General features: G+C 36.2%; 1 protein-coding gene across 6 annotated transcripts in view; it reads left to right on the top strand.

The window, feature by feature from the left end:
- Nucleotides 1-15,445, top strand: part of Acer3 (alkaline ceramidase 3) — a 103,122-nt gene that overhangs the window by 40,328 nt on the left and 47,349 nt on the right. For 2 of the 6 annotated variants that reach the window (NM_001401063.1, XM_087582203.1), the window contains 3 exon segments: nt 7,482-7,592; nt 11,728-11,780; nt 13,933-13,985. In NM_001401063.1, the coding sequence (NP_001387992.1) occupies nt 7,482-7,592; nt 11,728-11,780; nt 13,933-13,985 (217 nt within the window). 6 annotated transcript variants of the gene reach the window in all.

Below are 15,445 nucleotides of genomic sequence, written 5' to 3'. Positions count from 1 at the left end.
AGCTTTTGCTGGCACCTTAGAAGGGATATTTCTGATGGTTATAGTGTGTGTGTGTGTGTGTGTGTGTGTGTGTGTGTGTGTGTGTAAAACAGGATCTCACATATCCCAGACTGTTCACAAAATTGTAGTAATATTTTTTAATATATAAATCCTGGTGGTGTGTTCCTGCTACCTGCCCCAAAAGTTTGTTTTTAAATAAAACACACACACACACAACACACACACACACACACACACACACACACACACACAGCCTTTATATTTTGATATGCCCTAATGAGCTCAATGGTTGTGCCACTTCATAACCTTCATGCAGCTAATCTCACCAATAATCCTGAGTTATCACTTAATATATTCTATGTTCTATCTGGCTGCTCTGGACCCAGAGTGATGCCCAATTGGGCTGTGCTCTCCTGGTTCCTGTACATACAGGCTCTGCCTCCGTGTCTTCCTGTCTTCTCAGGCGTGGTATCTCTCCTCTTCTTCTCCCCGCATGGTGGATCCTCCTCTTTCTCCTCTTTCTCTGTCCTAGCCTAGGAATCCTAAAAGGCCCACTTCTGTCTACCCTCCTCAGTCCATTGTCTGCTGGCATCTTTATCTACCAATCAGAACCAACTAGGGGCAGGGTCCTTCAGGGTCTTATGTGCAGACACTCATGTAAGCAGTTTTGGGGACCAAAATTAACCTTAGAACACAAGAAATATTAGGCCAAACCTACTATATTTCCTCCTTTTTGTCCAGTTAAAAAGGTTCTTTTCTCTCAGATATACATTGATCATAATTATAGCAATTATGTAAATTTTTTATTAAATTTATTTTTTAAGATTTTATTTTATTGTATGAGTACACTGTAGCTGCCTTCAGACACACCAGAAGAGGGCATCAGATCTCATTACAGATGGTTGTGAGCCACCATGTGGTTGCTGGGATTTGAACTCAGGACCTCAGGAAGAGCAGTTGGTGCTCTTAACCACTGAGCCATCTCTCCAGCCCCCGCAATTATGTAAATTTGTAAGGCATGTTATACACTTATAATATCCAGTTCATCATATTTGGCAGTTTAGATAAAGTATTCTATCATCTGTCCTAACTTAAAGAGTTTACAATTCTGTTTACAATTAGGTTTGATTTTAACTTGTATTACCAACTGAAAATCATCCTTTCAAATTTAGATCATCTATTCAATACTAAGCAACTTAAGTTCAATTATAAGACTATAACTAGTATTCAATGCCATCAGAGATCTGAGAAGGAATTAAATATTACCTGAATATGTAGGAAGCACAAAGACATACCTTCCAAAACTTACAGTTTGTAGAGACAGCTGACTGCTGACAAACCCCAATTTCTTAGAACGTTGGAGCATCTGTCTTCAGCCTTCTGGCCCAGAACCATCTGACAGACAAGTGAAGCAGGAATTATGAAGGACTAGCTTGTCCTGTCTTGGCTGAGAATAGCAGTTGACTATTCCAAATCTGTGTGTCCCCTTTTGGATTGTAATTGTCTAATTGTTTGCAGAATAAAATTAGGGTATTTCTTACCTACTGGCTAGCTTGCCACAATTGAAGCAACTCCAGTTGGAGGTAATGATGCTCAGTATCTTCTTTGAAGTGGGATGGGGTTACTGTCAGGAGCATACATGTCTCCTAGTCAAAAGATCTACTAAAATGAAATATTTTTAAATGCCATATTCTGTAGATTTCTGATGCTTTTGAAGATAACTAAATATAGTATATCTAAACTGTTAAACCTTGACTACTCTTAGTTATTTACTATTTTAATAATTTGAAAACGCTTTATTGTAATTTGATCAGAATCTAATATTACCATGAATTTACTGTCTGACCTTTAACTTGTATTCCTTAATCAGTCTAAACTGTTTGTAATAGCAGATATTAGAAGGTCTAGGTCTAAGCCTTGTATTCTTAAATGAGTTGTACAGGCACAATGTCTATCTAAGAGTAACAAAATTTATTTTGAATATGCAAAAATTTATACCAATAAAAACTAAACCTGTATCAATATATAAACTCTGCATCAATGTAAGAAAATATAATTTCAATTTTGCTTCAAAATGTAGAAGATGAATTTTTTAAGGGGTGGAGAAGGGTAGGAAAATTGAAATGTAAGATTATGGCTATAAAATGTTTTGTTTAAGAGTAAATTTTGTAATACATCCCCATATATCTAATTTCTTATAATATTACTCTATCCCCTTTTTTCTTTTCAACCCCTTTCCCTTTACTGAAAGAAAGAGAGAGAGGGAGGGAGGGAGGGAGGGAGGAAGGAAGAAAGAATAGAGAAGAGGAAAGGAAAGGACAGAAAGAAATCCCTGAATCTAAGCTCTCTATTTAATTGCCTTCATGTCCAAATCAGTCCTTAAAATGACAACCTATGTATAATTTATAAAATAACCATAACCAGACACCCAAGGAATTGGGATGATGACTCTCCATGGCTTCTTCTGGCTGAATTGGGTGATGAATTTTTTTAAGGGGTTGGGAGGGGTAGGAAAATTGGAAAAATTGGTTAGACTTAAGAATGCTAACTTTAGCATTTGTCACCCAGTATCTGTATGCCTTGAAAATTGAGGGCTTAACTGAAGTTCTGACTAGATCCATCTGAAAGACTGGATAAACTGAGGTCATCGGGAATCAGCAGCTATTTCTGAAGCTGTTTTTGGAGCTAGTCTCTGGAAGCAGGTGAAGCAGGGAGCTAGAACAGCAGGTCATTTAGGTTTTGCTGAGGATGAATCTTGTCATAGCTGCATCTTGGTGTTTCATTCTGCATTATATGTAATTTTGGGGGGGACTTTATAGAGTGATTTTTGACAATATAAGATTTGCATATAAAATTTTCACATCTTCACAGACACATTGGTTTCATTACATAATTCTACCATGTACTTATTATTTGGATCTTCTGTGGTCAATATATGAGTGGTGATAATACTAACAAAACCTACATATGGAATATACCTGATGTATTTTAAGGGTGAGCACAGAAAATCATTTAGACTGAGTACAAAAAGTAAAATGAAGCAAAAGCAAACATTTGTCCCTCATGTCCTTAAGGGCAAAGTATAGATTTGTATTCGTGTACAAGGTCTGTATTTGAGCTAATAACAGAATTTGCAGTTAAAATCTGTTCTTCTTAGAATCCAAAAAACATTTATCTGGTATTGTCAATTATTATAGTTTTTGTTAAGAATGTAAAATACAAAGAGATGAAATTGTTGGCTTTGTTCTTTTTCATAATGTACTGTTTCCTATGCCATAGATATCTTCTATGATATTTTCTCTGTTTTTGGTATGTTAAAATTTCCCAAGGTGTACTTTTTTCTTACTCACAGTCCTAAAATCTTGTAGCACAATGCTTCTTCTTTAGAAATCTCAAAAGACATTGTAGAATAGAGTTTTGGTATACAGTTACTCTGTGGTACACTTATTGCATCCATTGAATCCAGAGAATCTGTTTCCATTGGAAGAAATCCACCTTTCCAGTTTCTTTCTTTCTTTTCTTTCCTTCCTTTCTTTCACCTTTTAAAAATTTTTCTTCTTGAATTTTTTTTTTTGGCAATCCAGACTTTATCCCCTTCCTGGTTTACCCTCCCACTGTTCCACTTCCCATACCTTGTCTCCACCCCCACCCTGTCTCAAAGAGGATGCCCCCAACTTCCCACTCCCTGGGGCCCCAAGTCTCTTCAGTGTTAGGTGCATCTTCTCTGACCGAGTCCAGACTCAGCAGTTCTCTGCAGTATATGTGTTGGGGGCCTCATATCAGCTGGTGTATGCTGCCTGGTTGATGTCTCAGTGTATGAGAGATCTTGGGGTCTGGGTTAGTTAAGACTGCTGGTCTTCCTATGGGGTTGCCCTCCTCCTCAGCTTCTTCCAGCTTTTTTCTGATTCAATCACAGGGGTCACCAGCTTCTGTCCCTTGGTTGGGTGTAAATATCTGCATCTGATTCTTTCAGCTGCTTGTTGGATCTTTGTGGGAGCAGTCATGATAGGCCCCTGTTTGTAAGAACACCATAGCTTCAGTAATAGTGTCAGGCTTTGGGACCTCCCCCTGAGCTGGATCCCAATTTGGGCCTGTCACTGGACCTTTGTTGTTGTTGTTGTTGTTGTTGTTGTTGTTGTTGTTGTTGTTGTTGTTGTTGTTGTTGTTGTTCCTGCAGTTCTTTCAGACAGGAACAATTCTGGGTCAGAGTTTTAAAAAGACTGTGGGATGACAACCCCATCCCTCACTTGATGCCCTGTCTTTCTGCTCTATAAGTTCCCTCTCCCCACTATAGGCCATTTCATCTATGGTCCCTTCCTCTGAGTCCTGAGAATCTCTCACCTCTCAGGTCTCTGGTACATTCTGGAGGGTCCCCTTACTTCCTACCTTCCGAATTTGCCTGCTTCAATTCTTTTTGCTGGTCCTCAGGGCTTCAGTCCTCTTCCCCTGGCCCCCTAATACCTAATTATGTTCCCCTCTTTCCCTTTCTGTTGCCTTTCCTACCCAGGTTCGTCCTTCCTTCCCCCTTCCTGTGATTGCTTTCTTCTCCCTCCAAAGAGGGATTAAGGCATCCTCACTTGGGCCCTTTTGGCTGGTTAGCCTTTTTGAGTTCTGTGGACTGTATCCTGGGTATTCTATACCTTTTGCGGTGTGTGTGTGTGTGTGTGTGTGTGTGTGTGTGTGTGTGTGTGTGTGTGTGTGTAATATCCACTTATTAGTGAGTACATACCATGCATGTTCTTTTGGGTCTGAGTTACCTCACTGAGGATGATATTTTCTAGTTCCATCCATTTGCCTGTAAAACTCATGATGTCTTCATTCTTAATAGCTGAGTAATATTCCACTGTGTAAATGAATCACCTTTTCTGTATTCATTCTTCTGTTGTGGGACATCTGGGTTGTTTCCAGCTTCTGGCTCTCACAAACAAGGCTACTATGAACATAGTGGAACATGTGCTCCTGTAGCATGGTGAGGCATCTTTTGGGTATATGCCCAAGAGTGGTATAGCTGGGTCTTCAGGTAGATCTATTTCCAATTTTCTGAGGAACCTCCAGATTGATTTCCAGAGTAGTTTCATCAGTTTGCAATCCCACCAGGAAGTGAATTATATATATACACCACCATGCCTTGCTAGTGAGATGTTGGGAATCACTTCCTCGCATCTAGTTTCACATGTATGATAGGCCAGAACTCTGCCAACTGAGGTAGGTACGTCTCAGCCCCTTCAGTAATTCTTTATTGTAAACTTCTCATGCTCAGATTACTCCATGGCTTATCAGTTCTAGTTAGAACCAGATTAGTAGGAGTTTTTGATAAAAAATGTTTTTGAGTCTATAATACTGTATATTATTTTTATATAGTAGATCTAAATTGGCTATCATTTGTATAATTTATTTAAAGAGCAATTTTATGTTTTCTGTTTAAATCAACTTTTTAATTTTCTCTTGTTCCATTGCTCTCACTCCACCCTACTTACTGTTGGAGCACTGAACCAGGGAGTTGTGCTTGTTGGGCAAGCACTCTACCACTGAGCTAAATTCCCGACTCCAAAACCAGCTTTTAAAAACATAGGGCTGCAGAGTTGGATCAGAGGTTAAGAGTACTTGTTGCTTTTGCAGAAGACCCTGGTTCAGTTCCCACATGGTACCTGACAGTGACCTGTACTTCTAGTTCCAAGGGTCCTTATGCCTTCTCCTGAGCAACCAGTGTATATTAACATCTGCAGTTGCTTGTTCTTTATATAAAATGGCATGATATTCTTATGTAATCTGCACAAATCCTTCAATATGTATAATGGTCTGTTGTAATACTTATAATACCTAACAATGTAAATATTATATGTTACTATACTTTATTATTGAGGAAATAAAGACAAGAAAATGACTGTGTTTACTATAAACATTTAAAAATATTTCCAGTATGTGATGGATTGAGCCACTAATACAGAATTCACAGATATGGAGAACAACTCTATGTGGCCATTCTTCACAGTATTACATGTAGTTGAGTTAGCCTACTGTTCAGCAGAAGCCTAATTGACTAAAGTCTAGCTCAGATTTTCCAATACTTCTATCAAATATCAACTTTTTGACCTTTTTTTTTTTTTTACTTTTTTTTTTTGCCTATTTTTTTCCTTGGAAACTTCCTGCAGTTTTTGGCTTTCCTGATTTATTTTCAGCTATGCCCTCTGATATTTTGGACCTCAGTCCTTTACTGTCCTGTTTCTTAGATTTTTATCTCATCTTTTCTCATAGTTAATGTCTTTATTATGGCTCATATTATCTAGTTGGTTCCAGAAAAAAGATGTGTTGCAAATATACCTTTTCAATTTCTGATTGTTCGAGAAAATGTATCCACTCTGCTTTTTCAATTAATGAAAGTTTATCTTGATATTAGTAACTATATTGAAAATCATTCACTTGAAACATTCAAAAATGTTACTCATCTCCACCTATAATAAAGTCTGTATTGTTCACTCATTTCCTTGTTTTACTAATTTAACTTTTGTGACTTTGTTTTTTTTCTTTGCTATTCATGTTTGAATTTTGTTTTTATTTTTATCACGTTTTATTTGTTTACATGTGTGCACATGCATATGCATTCCAGAACACATATGGAAGTCCAAAAACAATGTGAAGGAATTGATTATTCCACCATATATTTGGACCCCAGGGATTAAAGTCAGGTCATTAGACTTGGTGACACACCTTTGCATGCTGAGCTTTTTTGCTGTTCCTTAGAGCTTTGTGTTTTTAAAGATGAAACAAAAGTCATATAAGATCCATTGCGAAAAAAGTCATATAAGATCCATTACAGAAAAATTAAATTTTAAAGATCTGTTGTCTTGTATTTTGAAAACTAAGAATATTACCAGAAAAATGAAATATTACAAAAATATATAAAATGTGGATATTCAGTTGTTTGCTTTTCAATTGCACAGTCAAAATTATTCCAGTTATTTATATTATCATTGTACTTCTATTTTAGTATGATGTCTGTATTTATATTATCGTTCATTTGCAGAGAACCATATTTGTTGCCACACTGGTATAGACTTCTGTCTTCAGCTAGCTTACTGTTTTATCTCTGAGTTTTTTCTGGTATCCTTTCCTTGCTTTCAGAATTTAAAACTTTCTCTTAAGTTGTTATACTCTTAAAACATTCTTAGTTTCATTTTTTAGAAAGTATCTTTGTTTTGTTTATTTTGAAAAATTTTTATTGGATAAAGACTTTTTTGTAGTACTTTGATGTCTTGTCACAGTCTTTCTAAGGAATTTCTTTCTTTTTTTTTTTTTTTGGTTCTTTTTTTCCCGGAGCTGGGGACCGAACCCAGGGCCTTGCGCTTCCTAGGTAAGCGCTCTACCACTGAGCTAAATCCCCAGCCCCAGGAATTTCTTATTTAACTATTGCTAATGACCAAATGAATGTCCTTAAGTGTTACTGATTAACCTAAATGTCTTCTTGTTCTTTTCTCCTGTAGGGAATACAGTGAGTAACCTGATTATGATCATACCTCCAATTTTTGGTGCAATTCAAGGCTTTAGAGATAGACTGGAGAAACGGTACATTGCTGCTTACGTAGCACTCACAGGTATGTAGACTTCGTCATCTGAAAAAGGATGTGCACTATGCATTGGATGGCTATTCTCATTTATTTCTACCCAATTTTGCCAGATCAAAAGTTTTTATTTGCTTCAAATCTTAACTTTTTTTTAAAGGAAATATACCACTGCAGATAAAATAGAAATTTCCTTTGTATTTCTGTCTTTTTTTCCTTCTCAGTCTAGCTTCTCACCCCAAGCTAAACTCTATTTTAAATTGCATCTTATAATTTTCTTATACATGCTTATGCTTACACTGGGTATATCTGTAACCCCTGAAATAGTGTATAGGGACTGAGCATAGTGGTACATGCTTACAATCCCCATACTTCAGAGACTGAGGCAAAAAGATCAAAGGCTTGAAACCATCATGGTATACGTAAGCAAAACTCAGTTTCAAAGAAAACTTATATAATATTCTGATATAAATATAATATAATATATAATAATATAATATATAATAGTATAATATATATAAAAACAAGATATAAAAATTATATCAATGAAAGTTCAAGAGCCTTTTATATTAAAAGTTTGTAGCATTCTGTTATATTTTGGATGCTTATTTTTTTTTTTTTTGGTTCTATTTTTCGGAGCTGGGGACCAAACCCAGGGCCTTGCGCTTCCTAGGCAAGCGCTCTACCACTGAGCTAAATCCCCAACCCCGCTTATTTTTTTTAATTAAACATTATTACATTAAAAATAAATTTTGTAGATAGCTATAGATATTTAAAAAAATCTCTATTATTTTGACAGAAGGGGGCAGTATGAACTAAGGTTCTTATAATCCATTCATAACCTTTTCTCTGAATAGAGTAACTTTCTCTACTCTGAGAATAGTTTCTTCCCATACAAAATTACATTTTATAGAAAAGCAGAAGTAAAGCCTTTTGGTTGACAGAAATTCTTCCCTCAATTAATTTAAAAGTAGATGTTATAATATAATCTTTCTAACTTAAGTAAACAGTTTCAAATGAAGAAATAAATGCCAAAAGGTGTGACATATGAGAGAAAATGTCTATAAATAGTGTAGTGTAAAAAGAGATCTCATATAGCATCTATCCATGGAGAAGAGTATCTGTGAAAGGCTCAGGATTCGATAGGAAGGAAGCTAAGCAAGTTTAGTGTAGCCTGAGACCTAATATTGTTTTGAGATTGTAAATCACTGCCAAGCCTGCCTTACAAGAAATGCTAAAGGAGTCTTTTTTACCAGTAGAAAAGGACATCAATGAGTAACTTAAACACCTGAAGGTATACAAGTTACAAAGTATATGGGAAAATTTAGGATTTCTCAATGAAGCTATAAGTTAATTAAGTCCTTACTATGAGGGATAAAAGGCAAAACTCCTAAAGTAATGGTAACTGTGGTAATGATGTGGATAACAAAATATAAAAATTTGTGACATCAGAAATTAAAACTTAGGAAAAGTTAAAATATGAAAGTTTATTTTTGCTTCTTCTATATGATCAAATGAGTTTTTAATCTGCTTAGCATAACCTATTATAACTATAAGCCATTCTTGGTAAGTTTTGTGGTAACTATAAAGCAAAAATAAAGAAAAAAGAAAAGAATATACACAAAATCAGAAAACACTAGAGAAAAGTCACTACCGAAGGAAGAGAACAATAGAAGAAAGAAGTATACACAAACAACTGAGAAGCTTAAGATACAGTAACAAGTCCTTACTTAATATAATTATCTTGAATGTAGATAGATTAACCTTTCTAATTAAAAAGCAAAACTTGTAATTATATATTGCTTCCAACTGAGACATTCTATGGACATAGACACTAAAAAGGAGTAACTACATTGATGTCAGATAAAATACTTGCCAGAAAAATTATAGAAAGAGACAAAGACAGCCATCACATAATCAGATTAGATCAGAACAGATCAGTTCAACAGTCATAAATATACTTCTGTACCAAACATCAGAGAGACAAACATAAAGGAAGTGACAGACTGTAATGCAATAATGGGTCATCAACACCTTACTTTAGCAGTCGTCAGACTATCCAGGCAAAGTCAACAAAACTCCAGCAGACTTAAACTAATACTATAGACCAAGTACAATGAAGACATTTACAGAACATTATACCCGACTGCTACAGAATACATATGTATCTCAAAAGCACATGAAACATTCTTCAGGACAGATCAGAGACTAGCTCACAGAACAAGTTTTAACAGTTGAAATGATTTAAATGTAAAACTACAAATAAATAACAGGAAAAATGTTAACAACTCTACAGATATGTAGAAACTAAGGTATATGCTCCTAAATAAATAGAATGAAAAAACAAGTAGAAATACAACATATGAAAACCTGTGGGAAATAACTAAAGCAGTTCAAAAAAGGATGTTTATATCAAGAAGACTACAAGTAACGCTCATGTTGCACATGAAATTAAAAAAAAATAAACCAAAGGTAAAATAGACCTTAAAAGTACTAGAAGGAAGGAAATAATCAAGATTAGAGCAAAAATAAATAGAGAAAAATATATGTGATCAGTGAAATGAAGATGATCAATTACACCTGATACAGTAATACAAAAGAATCATAGGGAACTATTACAAATAGTTATATGCCAACAAATGAGGTAAAATAGAAGTATATAATTCATGGACACATACAGCTTACCAAATATTGAAAAAGATGCCATCTGCAGTCATTGGTCCAGAGGCTAAATATTTTCATAAATAAAATGCCAAAGAAAATAATTGACTCTATATACCTTACATCATACACAAAAATAAATTTTAAGTTGATCAGAAATACAAGTTTTAAAACTAAAACATTAAAAGTGCTGAAGAAAAATGTGTGAATTTATGTCCAGCAGTTTGAAATGACTTTCTGTGGTTTAGATTCAGATGTAAGGAAAAGTAGACAAATTGAACTACACACCTGGCAGGTGTAGTGGGACATACATGCAATCCCTGCCACTTGGGAGGCTTGCCTGGATACATACTGAGTGTGAGACCAACCTGTATAATTCACACTCCATCTCAATCTACAATTTCTTTTTGCTTGGGATGCTCAGTGGTAGAGCATTTCCTTACAGTGGACATGGCTCTAGCACTAATCCCTAGTACTAGCAGAAAGGGGGGAGGAGTGTTTCTCTTTTTTCTCCTTTCAATTAGCATGGAGTGGAATGTCTGGGTTGTTGATACAATGTTTATTATGAAAGTCCTTCCTAGCTACAAAATTTTATTAGCCATGCTCACAAAGCTCACTTTTTGGCCAGAAAATTGAAAATATCTTTATGCTTTTTTGTACATATCTCTGTAATTGATTCCTAGATATATAAGTTGTTTCTACAGTGTTTTATAAAGGAACCTGAATTAGAATACCTTCCTTATTACTTAATAGCTGGATGCCATGTATAATCCTTTGTTGCCATTGAATTACATGAAAGCCAGATGGTAAGTGTTAGTGATTCTATGAAGATGGAAGAAACAAGGACATATAGAGTGGTCAGCATACTTGGCATAGCATAAGACATACAACTATTTATTGTGGCAAAGAGACACAGCCCTAAACTACCACTGTTGTCTGAGATGTTGCCTAGGACCCTTGACTGTGTGCTGGAAAGAATTATAGAATGAGTCACAATGAAACAGGGTTCATTAAGTTTTTACACATAGAGGCTGCAGTACACCCAAGGGTGTTGGTATCTCCAGAAAAATTCTTAAGAGAGTTGCATTTAGGTGTCTTTACAGTAGTTTTGTGTATGTGATGATACATTATATGTATGTGACTCTCTACATTATATTGCTAGGTTTTATGGATCAGAGAAGTACAAGAGAGTGCTAAAAGAAGCTGACCAACTATGCACATTAAAGTTTATCCTGAGCATTCAGTACTTTATAGAAAAAATAGAGTATTGTTAGTCTACTAAATTACTTAGTAGACAGAATTTTAGAAAAATTATACTGTGCTTGTTTTCTTCTGTTGCCAAAATACTTAATCATAGCACTAACTCAGCATCAGCTGTATCTTGTCACAAGACCTTAATAAACTTTGTTTTCCTTAAAACTTCCTACTTCCTACTGTATTCTGAATTCACTCTGGCCCCCAAAGAATTTCTTGCAAATTTTTTTTTATTTATCTGTCTTAATTTCAGTGGTAGGAATGGGATCCTGGTGTTTCCACATGACTCTGAAATATGAAATGCAGGTGAGTAATGGCAGAAGGAAGTGACGACTTCTCTCGGTTTAGAGACACTTCCAAGACAAGAACACATAACCAAAGGATAATAAAGGCAGGGACTTGTCATCTTTGAAGCCTTTCACTTGAGTCAAAGGACTCAAGATGACTGTATGAAGAAGTAGTATGGCTTTCTATGTATGTACGCCAACTCCATGCAAACAGATGTAATTTAGAAAACAGTTACATGGAGGTGTCCTAAAGAGTTGTAAGCAGTTCACAAAAACATTTTATTCGTAGGTGCCAGCAGTCTTTCATGTATTGGTGGCATCCATTTGAATGGGGTGGAGCCTCTTTAGTTTTTATCTTTACTTCGAAGTGGTTATATATCTAGTCGTTTGAACCTTTTGGCTTATCATCACTAACCCTTTAATTCTGCCCATTGTTTAAACTCATAGCTTTCAGCTAAGTTTTGTGATTTGACCTTTGCTAGACTCATCTTTGTCTTTGCTGCTTGTGGTGTGAACACAGGCATTGCACATTATAGGCAAATATTTGACCAGCTGCATCCTCAGGATTATCTTCATAGACATAAACCATCATACTGCAGAGCTCTGATCTTTTGCTGGTCTTAATTTTCTTAATCACAGTTTTGAAATGAGACTTATATTACTCAAATTTTAAAATGGATGATTTGAAAGAAGAGGGACTGATTGCTAGGAGGAAAAGCACCAACGGATGAGTGATGAGGGAAGTAGGAGCAAAGTAAAGTGATGTACAAGTACAACAATGTCAGCAAGACCTACTGTTGTTGTTGTTGTTGTTGTTGTTGTTGTTGTTGTTGTTGTTGTTTGAGGCAGGGTTTCTCTGTGAAGTCCTGGCTACTAAAACTCAAAACTGATTATTTTGTATGCCTAGTACAGAAAGCCCAGTTTTGGTTCCCAGCATTCATGTGGCAGCTCACAACTATCTATAATTCCAGTTCCAGGGGATCCAACACCCTTTTGCAGTAAAATGAAGCCTAGTAGATAATACAGTAAGGAAAAGTGCTTGCTGTCGAGTCCAACTACCCGAGTATGATCCCTGTGATCCCAATGGTGGAAGGAGAGAACCAACTTCCATACTTTGTCCTCCAGCTCCACACATGTGCAGGGTACATGCAGGCCCAACAATACCCTCTGTCTGCTAAATTAATAAAGTAAAAACAACAATAAATAAGATATAATGATAATTCAGTCAGTAAAGTGCGTGTCGTGCAAGAATGAGAATCTGAGTTTGAGTCCCAGAATCCACATACAAGTGCCAAGGGTGGCAGTGTATGCTCGTAGCCCCAGTCAGAGACAGGCAGACTCTTGGTGCTTTGTGGCTGCTAGCCAGTTAACCCTAACTACAAACTCCAGATCAGTGAGAGACTGTTTCAAAAAACAAGATGGGTGCTTGAGGAAAAACATCACTTGCCTTCACATGCATGCACGCACCAATGAATGAATATTTATACTTTTGTTAATGTAGTCATTTTAAGTAAGCCACAAATATCTGGAGTTCATATCTTTGAGCTACAGATTTGTCCTTCTTATTACTTGATTGACATGTCTACATACTATCTATGTCAGGTTCTTTAAACTCCAAATGCTGAAAATTGTTCTTGTCATTTTCTCTGCTTCCATAATCTCATTAAACTGTACTAATATATCCTGAATTGTTAAGCAAGAAACTTGATGTCCTTTATAGTTTTGTTTTCTTTGCCTTTCTATAAAATTAAAAGCAAATCTGTTTATTTTACTTCTTAAATATTTCTCAAATCAGCACATTTACAACCATTTCGTATTTCATTGGCCTGGACTCTAATTGCTCTTTGGGGAAAGTCAGTCAGATGTGCCACTTAGATGTGTTCCTTAGAAAGCATAGATAGATAACTTTGATGGTTTAAAAACAACAAACTGTACAAGTTAATTGGAGGTGATGAATATATTAAAAAATTAGTAAAAGAAATTAAATAAGAATTAATAATTTTAGGGGGAGCAACTAGGAGTTGAACCCAGGGCCCATGCATGTTACACAATGCACTGTACAACTGAGGCACTTTTCTAGCTTAAGGGACGACCATCATAATCAGTCTGAAGTTTAACTTCATAACTGTAGCTGTACTGTATTCACATCTTTGTTTCTCTGCTTCATGTAGCTGTTGGATGAGCTCCCCATGATTTACAGTTGCTGCATATTTGTATACTGCATGTGAGTACTTACATTTAAATTCAGTTCAGTGTGGTTTTTAGTCCAATTACATTACTAGGCTATGTAATGTAAAAGATAAAAATGTGACATTAATAAGAGTTTAGTTTCTGGTAAATTGCAGTAAGGTTTTATATAACAACTATGATCTCAAAGCCCTAATGCCAGTTTAGATAATATCTTAACTTGACTTAAATAAACATTTTTCTTTTTCTTGAGTGAAGAATATATTCAAATCCTGTCACAAAATTGTTCCATAAACGTTTGGGGGTAGTTTCTCTGTACTGTAGTATAAATGGATTCTTTTTTAGTTACTACTTTCAAAAGAAGATTATTTTTATTTTATATGTTTGAGCATTTTTTTGCATGTATGTTTGTGCATTATATGCCTTCCTGGTATGAGAAGGGCAGGAAAGGGCATTGGATTCCCTGAAACTGGAGTTACAGAGGGTTGTGAGCTACCATTAAGGTGTTAGGAGCTGAATCCAGGTTTTCTGCAGGAGCAGCAAGTACTCTTAACTGCTGAGCCAGCACTAGTTTCATTTAAAGAAATTCACTTTTTAAAATTTGAATGTTAATTTAATTTCAATTTTTACTTATGCACTTTTATTTCCTACTCACTGCCCCCCTCCCAGTTACCTCCTCCAACAATCTTTTCCCTTACCCCTCTTCTCTCCTCGGAGCGGGTGGGGGCCTCCTCGAGTATCCCCCAACCCTGGCACATCAAGTCTCTGAGAGGCTAAGCGTATCCTCTCACTGTAGCCAGACAGGGCAGCCCATGAAACCAAACAGGAGGGAGTACAACCTTGCCTTATTAGAACTGGAAAGGCATGCCCTTGTGCCTCTCTCTTTCCTTCATTCCTTTCTCCTCACATGGCTTTAAGTCTTCTATTTTTTCTCTTTATCTAGTTTATTTTTCTGTTCATTTTCACTTGTTTATTCACGTTGACTGCCAGATACCAGCCTTAGGCTGTCTGATATCATATTTGAGTCCCGTCACTTAGTTGGCTTAGTTGTCTCTTTAACTCCATATTTGAAGGAGACTTCATGTCTCTGCAGAAGTCATGTGACGCCTGCTGATCCCATTAGCCTCTTGTCATCTGTATACAATTTAGTCTTTTCATTTTTCTTTCCCCTTTCCTTTTCCTTCCCCTTCCCTTTCCTTTTCCTTTCTTTCATTCCTTCCTTTTTGGTTTTTCAAGACAGGGTTTTTCTGTGTATCTCTGGCTTTCCTTGTATTCACTCTGTAGGCAGGCTGCCCTTGAACTCACAGAGATCCACCTGCTTCTGGCTCCTGAGCTCTGGGACTAGAGGTGTGCACCACCATTACTTGGCATTTAGTGTTTCTAACATGGAGGGTGGGAGGGTAGAAATTCTGAGTACTTCTGAATTATAAGTCATGTGGGCAAGTTGTAAACAGCATTCAGTTTGTTCTTAGCTATACATTATAAAGTAATTTTCTT

Source organism: Rattus norvegicus, chromosome 1 (genome assembly GCF_021556685.1).
Source record: "Rattus norvegicus strain SHRSP/BbbUtx chromosome 1, alternate assembly SHRSP_T2T, whole genome shotgun sequence".
In the NCBI taxonomy this organism is placed as follows: Eukaryota; Metazoa; Chordata; class Mammalia; order Rodentia; family Muridae; genus Rattus; species Rattus norvegicus.
The sequence above is the reverse complement of the archived record's forward strand: the minus strand, read 5'-3'. Positions and strand labels throughout refer to the sequence as shown.